Source organism: Panthera pardus, unplaced genomic scaffold (assembly GCF_024362965.1).
Source record: "Panthera pardus isolate Hobbes unplaced genomic scaffold, ASM2436296v1 HiC_scaffold_5, whole genome shotgun sequence".
NCBI classification, from domain to species: Eukaryota; Metazoa; Chordata; class Mammalia; order Carnivora; family Felidae; genus Panthera; species Panthera pardus.
Window position 1 is genome coordinate 8,525,318 of NW_026526980.1, and position 21,118 is coordinate 8,546,435.

At 50.2% G+C, this 21,118-nt stretch overlaps 1 protein-coding gene across 2 annotated transcripts in view; it reads left to right on the top strand.

Moving 5' to 3' along the window:
- The first annotated feature begins 1,534 nt into the window (after positions 1–1,534).
- The window catches only part of ABCC1 (ATP binding cassette subfamily C member 1), a 140,581-nt gene continuing 120,997 nt past the window's right edge, over positions 1,535–21,118 (top strand). For both annotated transcript variants that reach the window (XM_053894464.1, XM_053894465.1), the window contains exon 1: positions 1,535–1,655. In XM_053894464.1, coding sequence (XP_053750439.1) covers positions 1,608–1,655 — 48 coding nt within the window. In that variant the 5' untranslated portion in view covers positions 1,535–1,607. The remainder of the gene's footprint in view (positions 1,656–21,118) is intronic.

The following is a 21,118-nucleotide window of genomic DNA, read 5'->3' on the forward strand; positions in this document are numbered from 1 at the left end:
TTAAGTTAATTCATGTTCATTGCTAAGAACATGCCTTTAGGAAGTCCCATGACTGTGAATGCCTGTTAATTATCACTACAGGTGGTTCCAGACTTAAATGATGGCTTGACTTACAATTTTTTGATTTCACGATGGGGTGAAAACTATATGCATTCTGTAGAAACTGGACTTGGAATTTTGAATTTGGATCTTGTCCCAGGCTAGCGATATGCCCTATGATACTTTCTCACCATGCAGCAAGCTGTAGCTCCCAGTTGGTCACATAATCAAGAGCAGTTAAAGTTGATTAACAACCATTCTGTTTTTCAGTTTCAGTACAATATTCAACAAATTACGGGACATATTCAACACTTTATTACAAAGTAGGCTTTGTGTTAGATCTGATTTTGCCCAGCTGTAGGCTAATGTATGTGTTCTTAGTACATTTAAGGTGGGCTAGGCTAAGCTGTGATATTCTGTACCTTAGATACACTAAATGCATTTTCTTTTTTTTTTTTAATGTTTATTTAATTTTGAGAGAGAGAGAGAGAAAGAGAGAGAGAGTACAAGCAGGGGAGGGCCGAGAGAGGGAGACAGAGGATCCAAAGCGGGCTCTGCTCTGACAGCAGAGAGCCCAATGTGGGGCTCAAACTCATGAAGCCAAGATCATGAACCGAACATCATGACAAGAGCCAAAGTTGGGCACTTAACGGACTGAACCACCCAGGTGCCCCCTAAATGCATTTTCAACATAGGATATTTTCAACCTAACATGGGTTTGCCCCATGTAACCCCCACCTGAGTTGAGGAAGATATGTCTCCAGGCCTCAGTTTACCTCTAAGAGGATCAAAAACCTGGTTATTTGAGTGCTGCTAAAGATGATGGAGAAAATGGCAAGGTGCTTTCTACCTATGTGGGGGATGACAACGGTTTGGGATGGAGACTGGAGTCTTCCCACCATGACCCCTCTGGCGCAGATGGGTCATGGGTTCAGATCCCACTTGTGCCGTTGGCAGCTGTGTGACCTTGGGCAAGTCACTTCACCTCTCTGGGCCTCAGTTTCTCCATCTGTGAAGGGTAGACCAATGAGCGTATCCACCTCCTACTGTCTCTGTCCTCTGTATCAGCTCTGGACTCAGCTGGCGGGGCTGACCCGGCGACCCTGGAGAAGTCATTCAACCTCTGGGCTCCTAGTAAGGATCCAATGAGGATACAGCTAAGCCGTTTGGCACTGTCCTGGCTGGCGGAGGGCTCGGTACCTGTTTTCTCCTGGCGATACTATTACCGTTGCTGTCGCCGTCGCCACCGCGGGATTGGAAAACGGGTCGCAAAGTCCGGCCGCAGGGGTCCCCGCAGCTCCTGGAGGACACACACCCCCGCCCGGGTCCCGGCCGGGGTGGGCGCCGAGGGGCGCAGCGTAGCCCGCCGGCACCCCGCGGCTGGAGGCGAGCCGGGCGCAGGGGCGGGGCGGGGCGGGGCGCCGCATCCCCGTGACGCGCCGGCCAACCAGGCGGCGTTGCGGCCCCGGGCCCGCTCCGCCGCCGCCTCCCGCCCTCTTGCCGCCGCCGCCGCCGCCAGCAGCAGCCGCCAGCAGCCGGGCCCGTCCGCCCGCCCGCCCGCCCGCCGCATGGCGCTCCGGGGCTTCTGCAGCGCCGATGGCTCCGACCCCTTCTGGGTACGTGCTCCGCGGCCGCCCGGGCCGCGTGGGGCCGCTGGGAGGGGGCGGCCGCCGGCTGGGAGGCCGGCCCGCGAGGGGAAGCGCCGGGCGGGCCGGGCCGGGCCCGCAGCCCCCGCGGCCCCCCGCGGCCGCCCGGTGCCGCCTCGTCCGCTCCGCAGCCGGCCCGGGGGTCCCGCGCCGGGCGCCGCCGATGGGAGCGGGGCGGAGGGGCGGGGGGACCTGGGCAGCTCAGCTCCCGGGAACGGGGCAGGGGCTGTGCATGTGCCCGGCTCCGGGGCTTTAGGGGAAACGTTAGGGGCCAGAGCTTGGGGGACAGGGCTTCCTGCTTTGCGGTTGCCCCTGCAATTAAAAATAACCTTCCGCGGGAGGGGACGCCAGGGATTGGGGTGGGGGGGAGGGCGGCGGCACAGGGGGTGGTTTCCCGGCTTAAGTTCTCCCATGTCTTTTGTGGATTGGGGTCCCCCCTTTCACCAAGAACGCCCCATTCCCAAAGGGCTGAGCTGGGAAGAGGCTCGGGCTGGAGGAAGGGATGTTTGCCCCTTCCCTGGTTGTGCTGCATCAACATTACGCTCCTGTGGTTACGTATTTTTGCCATCTTTTACTTTCTGTCTGCTTAATTACTATAGGGGGGTTTGGGGAAACGGGAAGGATATGGGAAGTTTGGGGAACAGCCAGGAAAGAAGGTAGGGCTGTCCCCCGCTGCCTCACCGGGCCCTTCTGTCAGGTTTGGGGTGCAGGGCCGTCCCACCTCTGTAATGTGAGGCTCCTGTCTGTGGGGATGCACGTGGCTTTTTCCCTGGCAAGTTTTCCTCTGCATGCTCAGTGCTGGCCTGGCTCTGGCTCCTGAGTTCCCTTTTTGTGGTTTAATCCCCACTGTCTTGGGCTTTAGCTTCCCTCTAATGCGATTTACCTCTTTGTTCCAGGAGGGCACGTCTGTGGCACACTCTCTTGATTATTGGGAAACACAGTAGGAGAACCTGGACAGGATAGTTTTGTTTTCCCTCTTTTGTCTTGGATTCAGGAGAGAGAAACAGCCTTGGCTCTTAGGAGCTGGTGATTAGCATCCAAAAATACCTCCTTGTTCTGTTTTGTGGCCCTTCCCTTGCCTGCTGCCTTTGTAGTGTTGAAAAAGTCATCCTTGAGGGCCCCAGGGGAAGGCTTTGTTGGGGGGGGGGGGTGTCGTTTGGTAGAACAATCAAATACACCTTAGTACATCTCCCAGATTTCAGGCTGATAGGATGAGAGATTGACTCTAGGGCTGGGAATCTGACAGATAACTTTTGCATTCGGGGTCTGGGGGACTGGAGGACAGAGCATTTGCAAAGTAGGACTCCGTTTGGAAAACCTGTGGAATCCCTGTTCCCTCTGCCAGGTGTAACAGCCGCAAGATTATTTTTGCAAGGATCCAGAGGGAGATCTGGTCTAGTGTTGCTGTGAATTTTGGAGTGCTTCCTTGTTTATTTTCTTATCTTAGATTACACAGGGGAAAAAAAAAATAGGTTGACTGGGAATCACATTTTGCATCAGGATGGACTTTATTAGTGACAACTGGCAGTTGATGGTTAATGAGGTTTTCCAAAGCAAAGTGTGTTTGGGGGTACTCTGTTTATTTAGCTTAAGTTCATCCAGGAAAACCAATTGTGTCTTTTTTTTTTTTTCCTCTTTCTCTTTGGACTTTTTGCTACAGAAATTACCACATGGTTGTTTTGCTTGGGGCAGGCAATGTATGGCCTTGGTTGCCAGACCCTCCCTTTTTCCGAGTCTTTGCCCTTGCAGACTTTCCTCTGTCCCTTCTTCTGGATTCCTGGATGCCCCAGTTTTGGGTGGGGGAGGGAGGGTTTGGAGCTTGGAAGCAGAGTTTCAAAGCTGGCCACTGCAGCGTGAGAACTTCTAGGTAGCTAGAGAAACCAAATGTAACAGAAAGCAGGTAGTTTCTGTGTTTAAAAAAATTTTTGTTTTTAATGTGTATTCATTTTTGAGAGAGAGGGAGAGCACACGCAAGTGAGCAGGGGAGGGGCAGAGAGAGATGGAGACACAGAATTGGAAGAGGCTCCAGCCTCTGAGCTGTCAGCACAGAGCCCAATGTGGAGCCGGAACCCACAAGATGTGAGATCATGACCCGAGCCGAAGTCGGACGTTTCACCCACGGAGCCACCCAGGCACCCTACTTTCTGTGTTTTCTAGGGCGGCACACTCCAGGCTGGGAGAGGGAAGCCACTTTACTTTTCTTTGCCTCAGTTTCCTCATCTGTAAAATGGGGGCAGGATCCAAAAAAGCCCCAATTCTTAGGGTTGTTTGAAAAGTAAATGAGATCATTTGTATAGGAGGCTCAGCCTGTGCCCCGATTAGAGTCCCTTCTTTCTGAAGGTGAAGTTGTATATTTCTAGTTGCTTGTCCTTCCTGTGGATTCTCATTTTCTTCAGCTGGGGAGGGGGCGGAGGGATGGGGCTGCTGCCTCCCCTTCCCCCCACCCCTTATACTTGGCTTCTCTGTGACCAAGGCCTTGTGTTTAGAAATTAAAGGGACTGGCCCACGTGAGACTCTTATCAGAGCTTTGTTCCTGGGCCACTGCCTGCCTCTGCCCTGTGAACTGAAAAGTCCAGAAGAACCAGAATGTGGAAATGGCCCACGGTGTGGGTTCCAGGGACTTAACCACCTTCACTTAGGCAAATGCTCTGGAGGGAGAGAAGAGGTGCTTCTTTACTCAGATAGGTGCTGGGTTTACCAGCACCAGCTTGTTTTTCCCACTAGTGCTGGTAAGAAGGGCTGTTTTGTGGCTGGTGTTTGTATGGTGGTTGGGAATAGGAGTCTCTCCTTGTGGGTAACTTAAAAAAAAATTTTAATAAAATTTAATAAATTTTATATAAATTTATAAATTTATATTTATATATATTATAAAAATTTATAAATTTTAATAAAATTTATAAAAATTTATTAAAACATTTATAAATATATATATTTATAAATTTAATAAAATTTAATAAAATAAAAATATTTATTTATTTTTTGAGAGAGAGAGAGACACACACACACACACACACACACACACTTGCAGAGTGCAAGTGGGGGAGGGGCAGAGAGAGAGGGAGAGACAGAATCCTAAGCAGGCTCCCGGCTCCGCACTGTCAGCACAGAGCCCGGTATGGGGCTTGAACCCACGAATTGTGAGATCATGACCTGAGCAGAAGTCAGACACTCAGCTGACTGAGCCACCCAGCTGCCCCTCCTTGTGGGTTAATTTTTTAAAAATATTTATTATGTTGCAGACCCAGCATAGAAAAATCGGAAAAATGTCAAAAAGTCGGAGAAACAAATTAGTAAGCAGTGCGCTGTGGTGCCTCAGAGCGAGTGCCTGCGTCCCCGGGCTTCAAATCCTGGCTCTGCAGTTTTGGCGAGTGATTTCTCTGCGTGCCTCGGTTTCCCCGTGTGGGAAACGGGGGACAACGCAATACTAAGCAAAGACCGGTGGCCCAAGGATCAAATGAGCAAATCCTTGGCAGTTGCATAGGGTATTGCTGTTGAGTATACAGTTAGCGTCCAGTAATTGTCAGCGGTCCACACCAGCTGGAATTCTCTAGTTAGTTTTTGCTGCTGCACTTGCTGTCGCTGAGAGTGGCTAATAGAAGTAGCAGGTCCGTGTTGCCGTTCATGGAGTCCTGCTCATATTTGGCCCCTGAGCTCCCGTTTGCCGTGGAGAACACACAAAATCCCTGACTATGTGAATAAGCAGCCAAGGGCTGGGAGAAAAGGGAATATTTTAGAAGCCGTTAGAAATTTCTCTTGGGGTGACATCTGGCCTTGGAGTGAGTGTATTTATCTCTTATAGTTCCTCCTGGGTTCACAACAGTCTTTGAACAGCCAAATTGCACCCCTAACCTCCCCCCCCGCCCCAAGTTTTCTGTAGGTTTTCAGACCGATCCCTTTGCCTTCCTCTACCTTCCTTTGGATTGTTAGAGCCGAAAGGGACCCTGGATGGTCCTCCCCTCACCCCATCCGTTCCTGCAGGAATTCAAAGCCCAGAATGGCAGCATGATGGGCCTGAGGTAAGAAGGCAAATGGCTCTGGGAGGAGAAAGGAGGAACCTTTGAGGGGACAGGGCAGGGCAAGAGCCGATTCGGGGTTCCCGGGCCTTCCCCCAGCTGGACCGGGTCTGTTTGTGATACTCTTGGAGGTGCGTCACCTTTTGAATGTGGTGGGGGATTCAACTTTTAGGAGTAGGTATCGCCCCGCCCCGGGAGATGTCTTGTGGGTGGGTATCTCCAACCTGACGTGTCCCAAGCGGGACTTCGGACCCTCCCCATCTCAGTTACCGTCAGCCCCGTCCTCGGAGGCCCAGGCCCCAAACCCGCAGCACCCTTGACCGTCGCCTTCCCTCCCTTGCCACGCCTCCGCTGTTGCCGCTTGCTTCAGAATGTTTCCAAATCTGCCAGCTTCTCACAGCTGGCCGCCACCCCCCACCTCATTTGGCCGGAGCCACCGTTGCTCAGCTCACTCCAGGAGTTGAACATTCCCCCCTCACCGCTCTCCCTGTATCGGTCCTTGACCCCCTACGGTCTAGTCTCACCTCAGCAGCTAGCAGGGTCCTGTTCAAGACGCAGGTCAGGTCTTGTCCCTCTTGTGCATGAAACCCTGCAGTGGCTCCCCACCTCCCTCAGGTAGAAGTGAAAAGGTTTAGGCCTACAGGAGTCAGCAGAAGCTGGCCCCATCACCTCTCTGACCTCGTCACCTACTACTTTCTGTCTCATTTTGCTCCTGCCACAGTGGTTTCTAGCCTGCCTCAGGGCCTTTGCACTTGTTTCCTTGCCTGGAATGTTCCTTTACCTTCAAATGTTTGGTCACATGTCACCTCAGGCAGCTTTTCTCTAACTCCCTGCCACTTCCTTGTGCCCCCAGTCTTTCTCTGCACTCTGTCCTGTACACGTCCCCACACCCCCTTGAACTAATCTAATACATCAGATATTTTACTTACTTTGTTTATTTTCTGTAAACTCCCACAAACAGGTCAACTCCACAGGGGCAGGTTTTTGTTTTTTGTGGGTTTTTTTTTTTTTTTTTTGGCCTGTGTTTATCTCTACGGTACAATGGTGCCTGGGATATAGTAGGTGCCCAGTAAATATTTGTGAAAGGAATAAATGACACAAAGACTGGAATGGTTCTTGAGCTGGGTTGCAGCGTCTTCCCAGACATCTCTTAGGACAGAATAGTCACTCACCTGTCTGGATTGGATACCCACGGAGACCAAGCCCTCTAGCTTCCACCAATGATGGCATAGACTCTACCTTGCAAGGGTCAGCACTGAGTCTTGCCCCTCCCTGTTGTCCCAGGACTCAGCGCCTCAAACATAAGTAGGCTCAGTCAGCATTTAAATATGAGCGGGCACCTTGGTGGCTCAGTCGGTTCAGCGTCAAGCTACGATCTAACGGTTCTCGAGTTCGAGCCCTGCATCGGGCTCTCTGCTGTCCGCACAGAGCCTGCGTTGGATCCTCTGTCCCTTTCGTACACTTCTCTTACCCCATTTGCTCACATGCACTCGCTCTCTCGCAAAAGTAAACATTAAAAATAAATAAGAGTGTCTGAGGTACGGGTTTCAAACAGGGGATCAGATCTAGTCCACCAGTGTGCTGCTTTGGCCTTATTTTAATTGTGGATTACTTGTAATCACTACTGTTTACTGATTGAAAGAGTTCACGGAAAAATGTGGATTCCTGACTTCTGACAAATCAGGAGATCTGATAAACGGGAAGGGGGGGAGGGTGCATTTGTACATGGTAGTGGTCACTGGGGGCGGTGGGGAGAGGGCAGGCTGCCCTCCCTGGAACAGACCTCTGCTGGCCCCCGTTTGCTGCAAGCCCTCCTCCTCCTTGAGCCCAGCGTCCGTCCCCGGCTGTTTTTCATTGTGTTTCCTCACCCTGTCTGCTTCCTTCACTGAGACAACTCACCTGGCACCGGTAGCCTTGAAGCCCAAGCTCTTGGTGAAATGCCTGGGGTCCATCTGATTGGTTATTTAATGGTGCAGAGACCCCTGGCTTTATCAAGGTCATGTCTGCTGGAGGGGGGCGGATAAACTCATTGCCATTGATGCCCGAGGCATTTGAAACCAGCCTCTCGTGTCGTATGTTGGCTCTAGATTCTCATGGTGGGATGAGGTCTAGCTGTTATTATCATATCTTAATGGTTAGTAAACCTCTAGCCCATCAAAACTTGTCTGAACATTTTGCAAAGAGAAAGCGCTAATAAAAGGATTTGGAAGAATGACAAGGACTCGAACATCCTGAGGCAGGTGTTTCCCCCAGCCTGGCGTGGAAACTGGGACAGCGTCTCCCGATGGCGGTAGTGAACCTATACTTAGCTCTGGAGGGCTGGGGGTTGACGGGGACCCTTTGAGGAAGCCGGTTTGGGGAGGTGGAGGCACAGCACAGTTTCTCAGCCTGAGCACTTTGACATTTGGGGCCAGATAATCCTCTGCTGTGAGGGCTCCCCTGTGCACTGCGGGATGTCCAGCGGTCTCCTTGGTGTCTACCTCCCCGTGTTGTGACAGCACCTTTCCCTCCAGACGCTGCCACATGTCCCTTTGGTGGTGAAGTCACACAGCCGTTGGCGTAGAGGAATCTGGAGAATAAATTGGGGGCAAGCCTTGCCCTCGCCCTTGCGTTTTCCCCAGAGATTTTAGGCTGTTGTACGCCTCATGTAATTGGCTTATAGGGGTTGCCTTGGAGAAGCTTAATGAGACGTTAAGAAGGTTCACCTCCAATTACGCGACGAAGGAGGTTGCAGCCTTTTCCGTGCCATTTGCCTGTTTCCACTGAGGGCTCTGCTTTTCGACAGGAATCCTTTCCCTTCTGGTCCTAGTGTGTGTGATGGTGCAGTCTCAGGGCGAAAACACCTCTCTGTCGAGGTTGGCTTTGAAGCTTTGCTCCCTCTTTTTAAACTGCCTCGGGATAGATGGGCAGTCACCAAGTTGAGGCTCCACTTAAGTATCCCTTTAGCTTAATTGTGGGATTCATGTCCTGGGGGAGGTTGCCAAGTCCTGGAAAATGGGTCTAGATGACTGGGGAGGTAGTAATTGAGGTTTTATGGGGCTTTTCCCTTCCTTTGAGAATCTCTGTTTACCTTTTATTGATTTACCTTTTATTGGCCTCGTAGGTGGCTACTTGATTGGAGACGCCCTCCTCTTTGCAGAGCATTTATGAAAGTTTTCCTGGTATGCAGAGCTTGAGAGTGGTCTTTTAAAACACTGGATTTGATTTCTGTTTTTTTTTTTTCTTTCAGTGTTTTGTTTTTGAGATAGAAAGAAAATGAATGAGTGGGGGAGTGGTAGAGAGAGCGAGGGAGACACAGAATCCAAAGCAGGCTCCAGGCCCTGAGCTGTCAGCACAGAGCCTGACGTGGGGCTCGAACCCAGAAACCGTGAGATCATGACCTGAGCCGAAGTTGGACGCTTAACCGACTGAGCCCCCAGGGTGTCCCAACCCTGGATTTCATCTCTTGTTCCTCCCACAACTGTTCATCGATTTAGTCTTGTTAACTGAACATCTGTGTGCCTGCGGCCCTGTTGTGGGGAGGGCGCTCGAAGTGCAGCCACAAACAAAGGAGATGAGGTGCATATGCTCACGGAGCTTACACTAGGAATGACCACAATAATTCTGGGGCGTGGTAAGTGCCACAAGGACATAAACCAGAGGACCTGGCATGGCGTGCGAGCTGTGATAGAGGGATACCCAGGGACAGCCTTGCAGAGGAGGTAACATTTGACCTGTGATCTGAACGGCAAAGCTGGCCATGAAAGGACTAGGGGGAGGAAGTATTAGGTAACAAGAACTCCAAGTGCAAAGACCCTGGGGTGCCTGGAGTGGTCAGAGTATTGCAGAGTTTAACTCCACAGAACTACAGAGCCCATCTCATAAAACTCTTGGCTGCAGCATTCTGCAAAAAGGCATAAAGCACCAATAAAATGGCTTGGGCTAATAATTAGGGCCTGAAAATTCCAAAGAGGAAGCTTGGCGAGGAAACAGCAATACTTGCAGAGGCATGGGCCTCTGATCCATTTAGGTGGGAACGAGTCTCAGGTTTTTATAGTGAAATTCAGTGTATACTTTTTATGAGTCTCCTGTTTCCGAAGCACAGTTGAAAACCCTTCAGGGTCAGACCGAGTTGGGATTCCCCACTCCCAGCTGCCCTTGATTCTCTTCCAAAGGCGTTTCCTGACCAGTTAAGATGACTCTCTTTAAATTGCTAAGAAACTCTTATTCTTTTTCCTTTATTTATTTATTTTTTTTTTCAGTTTTATTTCTAAGTAATTTCTGCACCCGCCATGGGGCTGGAACTCACAACCCTGAGATCAAGAGTTGCATGCTTTTCCACCTGAGGTAGCTAGGCGCCCCAAGGAAAACTCTTTTAAAACTAGATGTTCAATTGATCTGGCTGATAGCGTGAAGATCTTGGGTGGTAACTGTTTTGATTGTGCTATTATTTTTAAAAATGTGAATAGTCTCTACAGCAGGAAAGCAGATGTTTAGTTCTTCCCCCTCCTTCTTTGGTGGCCATTGATGATAGATAGAGTTTCTTGGGAGTCCTAGAAAAAATGCCAAGCATACGCAAATATGTATGAAAGGGTGAGGGCGTATGGATATCTTTTGTTCCTCCCTAGGTGGGTTTGTATTCTAATGTTCCGTATTTTGCTCCCTTCACTTAAAAGCCAAAATTGGGGCGCCTGGGTGGCTCAGTCAGTTAAGTGTGACTCCTGATTTCAGCTCAGGTCGTGATCTCACATACATGAGAGCGAGCCCTGCATGGGGCTCTGTGTTGACCACAAGGACCCTGCTTGGGATTCTCTCTCTCCCTGTCTTTCTCAAAATAAATTAAATAACGATTAAAAAAAAAATAGCAGTGGGGCGCCTGGGTGGCTCAGTCGGTTGAGCGGCCGGCTTCGGCTCAGGTCATGATCTCACGGTCGGTGAGTTCGAGCCCCGTGTCGGGCTTTGTGCTGACAACTTAGAGCCTGGAGCCTGTTTCAGATTCTGTGTCTCCCTCTCTCTGACCCTCCCCCGTTCATGCTCTGTCTCTCTCTGTCTCAAAAATAAATTAAAAACGTTGAAAAAAAAATTTTTTTTAAAGAATTGGAACTGTAGAATCTGCTTTATTACCAGCAAAAATGTAAAACAGCCAAGAATAGTTACTACCTAATTGAATCGTTTTGAAAGGCCAAAGGAGGGGCGCCTGGGTGGCTCGGTCGGTTAAGCGTCCGACTTCGGCTAAGGGCATGATCTCACGGTCCGTGGGTTCGAGCCCCGCGTCGGGCTCTGTGCTGACAGCTTAGAGCCTGGAGCCTGTTTCAGATTCTGTGTCTCCCTCTCTCTGACCCTCCCCCGTTCATGCTCTGTCTCTCTCTGTCTCAAAAATAAATAAACGTTAAAAAAAATTAAAAATAAATAGCAGTGTCAATTTTTTTTTCCACATTAAGTCCCTGCAGATGGAAAGAAAAAGGAAATATCACTTCTTTACAAGCCATACATTTTTCCGTCACATGACTGTGCCATGTACTCACCTCCGCCCCACCTTTGTCTCTGTGGGTCTTCGTTCCAGAATTTTGGCATGATAAACAGTCCTGCCTGGAGCATTCCCCGGGCACTCATCTTTGCATGCGAGTAGATGTAAATGACTCAGCAGAATAAGTTCCTCCCTGAGGAATGGCTGGGACGAGGGGACCTGCGCTTTGAAAATTTGATAGTTCTGATCGCCTAGTGGCCGCTGTGCACTCATGGACCCACCACCCAGCAGCATTTATTAAGCACCCGTCGTGTTGCCGGCCTGATGAGGCGGGGAAGCAAGCTGGACCTTGACCAGGTTCACGTTGCTTCCCTCCTACAGGAGAGGGTTTTTGTCCAGCTGCGTTAAACCGTACATTCTAAGGAGTTCTGTCTGGAGAGTGCTTGGTTTTGCTCCCATTAAAGAAATATATATGGTTGAATTTTAAAATTCTTTGCCTTCTCTGTCATTTCAAAAGTGCATTTATGTCAACAGTTGAACGACATGTAAAGTTTGAGAATCCCATCATGCTGATGCAACTCGATTTAATTTTTTACACGTAAGCTTTCTGGTTTCGTCCGTTGCGTGAATTATAAGTGCGACACTTTTTGTTACAACGCAGTCATCATAGGGATTTTTATTTTATTGTTTATTTAAAAGATTTTTTCAGGTGGGCTCCATGCCCAACGTGGGGCGTAAGCTCACGACCCTGAGATCAAGAGTCACATGTACTACTCAACCACCCAGACGCCTCACTCTGCTTTTTAATTCCACTTAACATGATACATGTCAATACATAGAATTTATATAATACTCTTTACGTATTACATAATATATTTTTTAAATATTATTTTTGAGAGAATGTGTGCAGGTGCAGGAGCTGGGGAGGCGCGGGGGGTGGGCAGGAGAGAATCTCAGGCAGGTTCCACGTTGTGTGTGTAGAGCGCGATGTGGGACTTGAACCCACAAACAGATCATGACCTGAGCCGAAGTCAAGAGTCAGACACTTAACTGACTGAGCTACCCAGGCACCCCTAACATAATGATATTTAATATAATATATAATATTCATAATTATTTAATATTCCAACTTGCAGATTTGTTATAATTAACTCAGTCACTTCCCTATCAGTAACCACTGCTTGCATGATTTTCCATTTTTCTTTCCTGTGAACAGTGCTCCAGTAAGCATCCTTGTACATGGGTCGGAATTCTGTAAAATTTTTAATTTTTTTTTTTAACATTTATTCATTTTTGAGACAGAGACAGAGCATGAATGGGGGAAGGTCAGAGAGAGAGGGAGACACAGAACCTGAAACAGGCTCCAGGCTCTGAGTTGTCAGCACAGAGCCCGGCGCGGGGCTCGAACTCACAGACTGCGAGATCATGACCTGAGCCGAAGTCAGACGCCCAACCGACTGAGCCACCCAGGCACCCCCTGTAAAATTTTTAAAATAGGTATCAGCTGGTTATTTTCCAGAAAGGAAAATGTAGCAAGTCCATTGCCACTGACGGTGAATGAGAATTCCCCTTTCTTTGCATCATCCCAAGCACTGGGCGTAAACAAGTTTGTTAGTGTGATGGGTTAAAAAATGCCTTATTGGTGTTTGCATTTCACTTTAGGTTAGAAGCTGAGCATCCAGCAATATATTTCCCAGTGATAGGCGTGTTCTTTTCCGTGAGTGTGTTTTTCGTCTTTTTCCTGTTGATTTGCAGGAGCTCTTGATATATTGGGAGTTTGCCCCTTAGTCAGGTGAGCCACAGGTATTTTCCCACAGGCCACTGTTTGTTTACTGGTGGGTTACCATCTGATTCTCATCCAGGTTTGTGTGCAGTTTCCAAGGTCACATGTGGCCAGTGCGTATTATTTTCAGTCTTATGTTTTTCATTTACTGTTGTCAGGATTTTCCCACGGTCCTGTGTAACTTTTTAAATTATACAACGTGGAAGCAGTTGTTCCTTGTATTGGTGAACTATAATTTATATAATTACTACCTGTGGTTTGACATTTAGATTGCTGTCTCTCTCTCTCTCTTTTTTTTTTTTCTTTTAAAGAAAACATTGTAACAGTGTCTCGTGGATTGTGCCTGTTGACTTTTAGAACATATTCTCAGGGGTGGAGTGAGTATCTTAGAACATTTGAAAAGATTTCACTGTAGCTAGAGACTTTTTTTTAAATGTTTATTTTTTTATTTTGAGAGAGAGGGAGAAAGTACGTACAGGCAGGGGAGGGGCAGAGACAGAGGGAGAGAGAATCTCAAGCAGGCTCTGCGACTGTCAGCAGGGAGCCTGGTGTGGGACTCAGTGTCACAAACTGTGAGATCATGACCTGAGCTGAGATGAAGAGACGCTTAACTGACTGAGCCACCCAGGTGCTCCTAGAGCCTTGTTTTTTAAAAGGGGTTGAGGGGCGCCTGGGTGGCTCGGTCGGTTAAGCGTCCGACTTCAGCTCAGGTCATGATCTCACGGTCCGTGAGTTCGAGCCCCGCGTCAGGCTCTGTGCTGACAGCTCAGAGCCCGGCGCCTGTTTCGGATTCTGTGTCTCCCTCTCTCTCTGCCCCTCCCCTGTTCATGCTCTGTCTCTCTCTGTCTCAAAAACAAATAAACGTTAAAAAAAAAAATTAAAAAAAAATAAATAAAAGGGGTTGAGTTAATTTGCCATTCTAGCAGGGTCTAACCATCCCCATTATTGTTTTTATTACTATGGGCAGATGATAGTTACGCATAAGTGACAGTGTCTTCTCTGGTCCCTCCAGTCAACCTGATAGACTGGAGGCCAGTGGCCCAGGTAGAATTTGGAGCTGCCGATGCTGGGAAGGTGACTAAGCAATTTGGTTGGTAATCAACTAAATAAATAACTAAATAACTTGGTTAGATTATCTAGGAGCCCTTTGATAAGCCATCTTCCTCAAGATCATTAAGTAACTAAGTCAAGGTCAAGGAAAAAAGACACAAGGTAGATGATCAGCCCTGAGTCAGAGCCTCTTTCTTTTCAAAGGGGGTATTGGGCGGGGAGGGACGAGCATTGGCGGCTGAAGGCATGGGGCTGCTTCGGACAAGAAAGTGCAGTTCCAGAGAAAGCGAGGGAAGAACATGGGTGGGGTCAGGAGGCCAGATTCAGGAGCCTGAGTTTGAAAATCCGTCCTGCCACTGCCCAGCATGTGACAGTTCCTTAACTTCTGGGAGCCTCAGTTTCCCCAGCTGTAAAGTGGGAATCGCGATCACGTTGCCTATCTGACACCGTTGTGAGGAGGAGGTGCCGTGTACAGAGCGCTTAGCAGAGGGCGAGCAGACACCAGCTGTGGTTGTGGAGGAGGCGGCTGGACGATAGGGGACAGCGGTAGACCGTGGAGGGCAGTGGAGGGGGGATTTCGGGTGTGGTGATTCTCTTCTGGTTGATCATCTCCTTGTGGCCTCCGGCCCCACACAGGCCTTGGCAGAGTTGCAACAGAGCCCAGCCTGACCCCAGGGATTCAGACACCTGCCCCCAGCGTCTGAGACAATTCAAGTTAATTGGCCCAGTTGTTACAGGGTGTCTGGGGGGCAGGGTGGGTTCCCAGGTCTGGGAGAGGCAAGCCGAGGTGTCGCGTATCAGCTAATGTGTGGGGAAATTCATTTTTCCCATGGTTTTCTCTATAGGTTAGGAATCAGAAGATGTGCTTGAGTATTTAAATCACTGATGAACAAGGGAAGGCAGGTTGAGATGACTGAGTGCAGCTGACATTCACATACTTGGACAGTTCCAGGTTTTCTGCAAACATGGCAGTGATTGGATTATTTAAAGGGACTTTTTCTTTTCCTCTCTTCTTGGTCTGATATTATAAGAGATACAGTATAAAATGAAACAGTTCAGAGACGAGTACAGTCAAAAGAAAATCTTCCATAACTGCACTCTCTGGAGATAATCTCATATTGGTAGATTGGCGTTTTAACTTTCAAATCAGTCTGTTTTCTCCACGGATGCTAAACATATATAGTATCTTTTGAACACAAGGAAGCGGGGGGGGGGGGGCACCTGGGTGGCTCAGTTGATCAAGCATCCAACTTCAGCTCAAGTCATGATCTCATGGTTCTTGGATTCGAGCCCTGCGTCAGGCTCTGTGCTGACAGCTGGAAGCCTGGAGCCTGCTTCGGATTCTCTCCCCCTCTCCTGCTCGTGCTCTGTCTCTCTCTCTCTCTCTCTCAAAATAAATAAAATTAAAAAATAAAAAAGGATGATCTGTAAAAACACATTCTTTTTTGTTTTCACTCACTAGTACATCTTGGATGTGACCCATTTTTAATGAGCATATTTTACTTGATGAAATGCCATCATGAACCTAATTAAGTAATTTGCCAGTAATTGTTGCCTCTTGAGGCAGTTGGTCCTGGCGTTGTTTTTTAGCCTCTCTACCGGGAGCTCCTGGGGAAAATGCAAAGCCAGCCTTGAGTGGGTGGGTGTTGGAGGGGCACGTCTTGGACCCTCTTAGGCACCCCGTGCAGGAGACGGAACCTCTGAAGTTCAGTGCTTTTGGGGCTGGGCTCTCACCCCTGGCCTGGCCCCATTGAGTCGACGGTCTCTGAGGGTTTCCTGGATGTCCTTGCCCTGGGCTTGGCCGCTTCTTGGTGCAAGGTGGATGGGGAAAGTGAGCATTTGGTTTTTCAGTCTTTTAGTGGGAGAAGGGAGTTGGGAGAGGCAGTAAGTAAGCCCACCAGTAGCGTCTGCCCTGTGCTTAATGACTTCTTTCCTTTAAACTAATTCATTTTTTTTAGGCCAAATAAATTCATCCTAAATTCAAGCTGCCTATATTTTATTATACATGTGAAGTCACAGGGTGGCCATGGTCGCATATTTACCAAATGGCTCTTAACTAGGTCATTACTCATAGGAAAGAGTAGGGTGTTCTGCAAACTGCCTACACCCGCAGTTCTTGCCTCCTGGTGATTTTACCCCATGAGGGACATTTATCAACATCTGGAAACATTTTTGGTTGTTCTAACTGGAGGGAGGGCATCTGGCATCTAGTGGGTAGACACTGCTGATGTTATACGATGTACAGGGAAGGCCCTCCTCTCCTTATAACAAAGAACCATCGGGGCCCAGATGTCACTAGTGCTGGGGTTGAGAAGCCCTCGCCTTGGCTCAGTCCACATGCTGCCAGCTTTTGGGTACAGCAGCGGTTTGCTAGTCTCCTAACTCTGTGCAGTGCTTCTTCTGGGTGACTGGGGACTGTGACAGTTTCTAGTTGTAGCCTGCTAGTGATTTTCAGGTCTGTGCCCACACCTAATGTCGGATCTCCAATAAAAATAGCTGTGCTGTAGTTTACCTGTGGATGGGAATTCAGGATACTATTGCCTAACACCCCCTCCCAGCACCTTACAGAAATTGGGGAGAAGGGGGTGCCCGGGTGGTTCCGTCAGTTGAGCATCCAACTTAGGCTCAGGTCATGATCTCGCGGTCCGTGAGTTCAAGCCCCGCATCAGGCTCTGTGCTGACAGCTCGGAGCCTGGAACCTGCTTCAGATTCTGTGTCTCCTTTTCTGAGCAGGGGAGGCCCTGCTCATGCTCCGTCTCTCTCTCTCTCTCTCTCTCTCAAAAGCAAATAATTAAAAAAAAAAGAAACTGGGGAGAAGGGAGCCTGTGGACCCTGAGGTGCTTGAAATTATAACCGTTTCGCCAGGCAAATCCTACTCGAGTGCCGTGTTTCGGGAAGAATACTCTGCTTGCAAGAGGATTTCTCTTATGGGGCCTGTTGGTGACCATGCCCCATTGGAAAGGGCTGTGGTTTGTCAGATTGGTTTTACTGCCTCCCCTCTGCCTGGGTTTGGCACAGACAGCCTGGCCTGGGGAAGGAACTGGAGACAGGCAGGCAGCTGGCAGGTGGGCATGGTCGGATCAGCGGTTGGCAGCTTTGCCCCAGCTGGCCCGGCTGGGTAGCTCGACAATTACGCCCCCTCCGTGAGAGTTAATGGCGTTGTTGTGGAGCAGTAGTGAGGTGGTGGGGCCGGGCTGACTGCCTGCTCTCCCTTAGGGTGCACTTGGCCAAGCAGTAAGGGCGTTTTTCATTTTTCCTCCTCCTCCTCCTCCTCCTCCTCCTCCTCCTCCTCCTCCTCCTCCTCCTCCTTCTCCTCCTTCTTCTCCTTCTTCTCCTTCTTCTTCTTCTTCTTTTTAATATTTATTTCTTTTTGAGAGACAGAGTCAGACAGAGCATGAGTGACAGGGAGGACACAGAATCCAAAGCAGGGTCTAGCCTCTGAGCTGTCAGCACAGAGCCCGACACGGGGCTTGAACTCCGGGATCGTGAGATCATGACCCAAGCCGAAGTTGGACACTAAACAGACTGAGCCACCCAGGCACCCCCATTTTTCCTTCTTTATTTCTCGGAACTTAGGGAGAAGCCTCTTGCCATCCCTAAAGATGAGTTAGATTAGAAAAGGGTCCGGGCTGCGCCACATGTCATCGAATCCAAAAGATCGGCAGCGGTGACGAGGATCCCCATTTCAGAGATGCCTTGCTGTGAAGACACGGCCGGCAGAGGTTGAAGGGGGCACCGAGCGTTAGAAACGGGTATCACAGTAAAGTGTGAAGAAATCTGGGTTTTACTTTATTATTTAAAAAAAAATTTTTTTTTATGTTTTATTTTTGGGAGAGCGTAAACGGGGGAGGAGTTGAGATGGGGGACAGAGGATCCTAAGCAGGCTCTGCACTGACAGCAGTGAGCCCCATGTAAGGCTCGAACTCACGGACCACGAGATCATGAGCTGAGCCAAAGTTGGACGCTCAAGCGACTGAGCCATCCAGGCGCCCCTGAAACCTGGGTTTTAGAATCGATGCATTATGATAACTTCCAGTACCTCCCTCCCTCCCTCCCTCTTGTGTGTATTAATCCCTCTATTGCCGTAGGTCTGATGCCCGGGAATATGCATGTGGTAAATGAAACACGCAGCCTCCCTGTCTCACGGAGGCCACAGATGTGAAGATGTCTAGAGGGAGAGAACAGTGCAGGTTGCCAGTGTGGCTTCCACTTAGACCCTGGTTCTGCTGCTTGCTGTGTGACCTTGGACAGGTCGCTTCACCTCTCTGTGCTTCCGTTTTCTCATGCACAAAATGGGGATAATAGCTGTGCCTACCTCATAGCGTTGTAAAATTCAAACAGTTGAAGTAGGACGAATGTGCTCCTCCCGTTACTAAGTGGTGTTATTGTTACTATTGCTGATCCGTTGTCATTGTTACCGTGGCCGTCTTCATCATTACACAGCAGTCCCTGCTCTGGTCCAAAGGGAAATCCGGAGGATCTGGGAGGACCAGAGATGGAAGAAGTACCGGACGGTGATGTGATTCTAGGTTGACCCCTCCCCCCCCCCCCCCCAGGTTAGCCACTGTTAACTTCTGGTTCTCTGGGTAACATGGCCTTCTTGGCTCATGTCAGGAGACCTTTATACTTTGTGCCTCAGTTGCTGCATCTGTAACACGGAGAACAGTAATGGTACCGGTGTCCTCATAGGTTTGTTTGAGGGATTAGACAAATTGAGATGTGCCCAGTGCCCTAGGCTGTGCCTGTGCTGTGTAAGGATGTGCTCTGATGGTATGTAAACCTCTCTGGCAAAAAAGATACCCCCACCCCCTTCCCCCTTTCCTTGATTGGAACCTCCCCTAACCCCTGATCCCGCTCTTAGGCATTGTGTCTGCCCTAGTTCTTGGGCAGAAAGCATGAAGCCCAGGGTGCCAGGGCTAACCTCTCTTTACTGATGGCCTCTCCAGGCCTGGGGCTGGCCCCTCGCTTTGGGTCATGACAACTGGGTCATTTTCCGCAGGATCCTCTGGCCCCCTTTGCTTAGGCCTCGCGTGCCTGGGAGCTTCCTGGTTTTGGCTGTGAACGGGCCAGCATGTACAGATTGCATCTTTTCTTGCTCTTGGAGTTACTTCCTTTGGACCCATGCCCATAGCGGGGATTATTGGGTCACAGCAGGCCACGGAGTCTCTGGGTTTTCCTCACATGTTTCTGGGTTGCTCTTCAGATAGATTGATTCACCCCTTCTTTCGTTTGTTGAACAAGCATTTGATGAGTGCCTACTCTGTGCAGGCGAATTAGGACGAGGTCCTGCTTTGGGGAGATGACAGGTAGGAGGGAAAGAGACCCTTAGAACTTACGGATGGGAAAACAAAGGCCGAGAGAAGTGAAGTCACTCAGCTAGCGGATGGCAGAACCAGATTCAAACCCGGAATCTGGCTGGCAACCTCTGCCTCATGCTACAGGAACAATAAAGACGGGGGTGCTGGGGGACATGCACGTTGCGGTTCTAGTGAGTTATGGCGGAGACGGGCACTTTCGATGGGTGAGACCTCTGTCCACCAGTTAGCAGCTGAGGCAGCCCTGACCAGACCTGGAATATTCCAGGCCCGGGACAGAGCCGGTACGGAAAAGCTGGGGGAGCTGGGGGAGCGGTGAGAGGCCTTCGCAGCCAGAGCGGCAGAGGCTGGGGTGCCGTGTCACGGGCTCAAGTGGAGGCCGGCCCCAGGCGCTCTTCAGATCTGGTGCTTGTCAGCCCCAGGCGCTCTTCAGAATGCTTTCCATTTAATCCTCAAAAAGCCCTGTCAGGTTTGATAGACTGATTATCGCCCAGATGAGGCACCTGAGGCCCACAGAGGTTATGTGCCTTGTTTAAGGTCACACAGCTCAGAGGTAACAGAGCCAGGATGGACCCATGGCCCTTTGGCCCAGAGTCTAGGCTCCGAGGCGTGGCACCGTCCTGCGCTGTGATGGGAGTGTCCCTAGTGGCCTGTTTTAAAATAGCTATTGTGGATGCTTCCAGGTCAGCGGTAGGGTAGGACTGGGGCGGGTTGCAGAGTAGTGTCTTTTCCAACAGGCTGTGCCAGATGACCCCGGCTGATCCTGTAGCAGGACAGGATAACAGTCCCTTGGGGGTGCTTTGGCATTCTGGCATTCTGAGCTGCTGTTGTCACTTGATGATGGTGATGCGGCAGGAATAACGTGGTAGAAGTGGCAGCAGCAACTCAGCCCCCACAGTGACCCCCTCCCCTAACATTGAGGATTGGTAATCTGGTGAGAGGTGGGCGCCCAAAAGGCAGAGAGGTGGATTGACTTCCTCACGGGCACACAGCCAGGAAGTGGTGGTGTAGGTCTCGAGCCCGGGGCTCTGCACCAGAGCCCGTGCTCGTGACCCCCGTGTCGTGGTCCTCCTTCAACACTGCCTGCTCCCTGGGACCCATCTCCACCGTGACGCTGTCTGCCACAGACCAGGAGCACGTAGCTTGGATTTGTGTGTGGAGTTGAGGGACCTTGGGATAGGCAGGTGGGCCAGCTCACGTACTCTGGGGCGGGGGGGGGCAGGGGGGCCGGGGCCGGAGTGGCTCCAGGGCAGTTTTGGGGGATGACGGCGGCTTCACCAGTTTCCTGTTTGGGGGCTGCACTTGAGACTTGGGCTCTCGGTTTCATGGTTTCACAATGTCTGGGAGCTTTTGCAACACGTGGGTGACGCAGCACTTTCTTGGTGGGAATCCCGAACGGAGCTTTGGTTTTTCCTTTGAGTCCCTCGCTCAGTCCTTGGCCTGTCCTCTGAGCCCTTTCGGTTGCCCAGTCCCCTCCTGGCGCTTTGTTCTATTAGTTGATGGGCATGCCCACCTGAAGCTTGTCCGGTGACTCTCTTGGATGCTGCTCTGTGCCCCCCATGAAACACCGGCGCCCCGTCTCCACAGTGGCCTGTTTCTTGGCATGTTTGCCCCCTTAGGTTTTCCCTCCTTCAGGAAACCCGCTCTGAGCTCCCACGGGGAAACAACAGTGACACTAACTTCCACTAATAGACTGGTCACCAGGTGCCCGTTTATTGTCCCCATGCTTGACTTCTCAAGGAGGCAGCACGTGCGGCCATGAGCCCGCCTGCCTGTGTTGACATCTGCTATTTTCACCTGCAGGCTGTGCTACCTTGGGCAAGTTG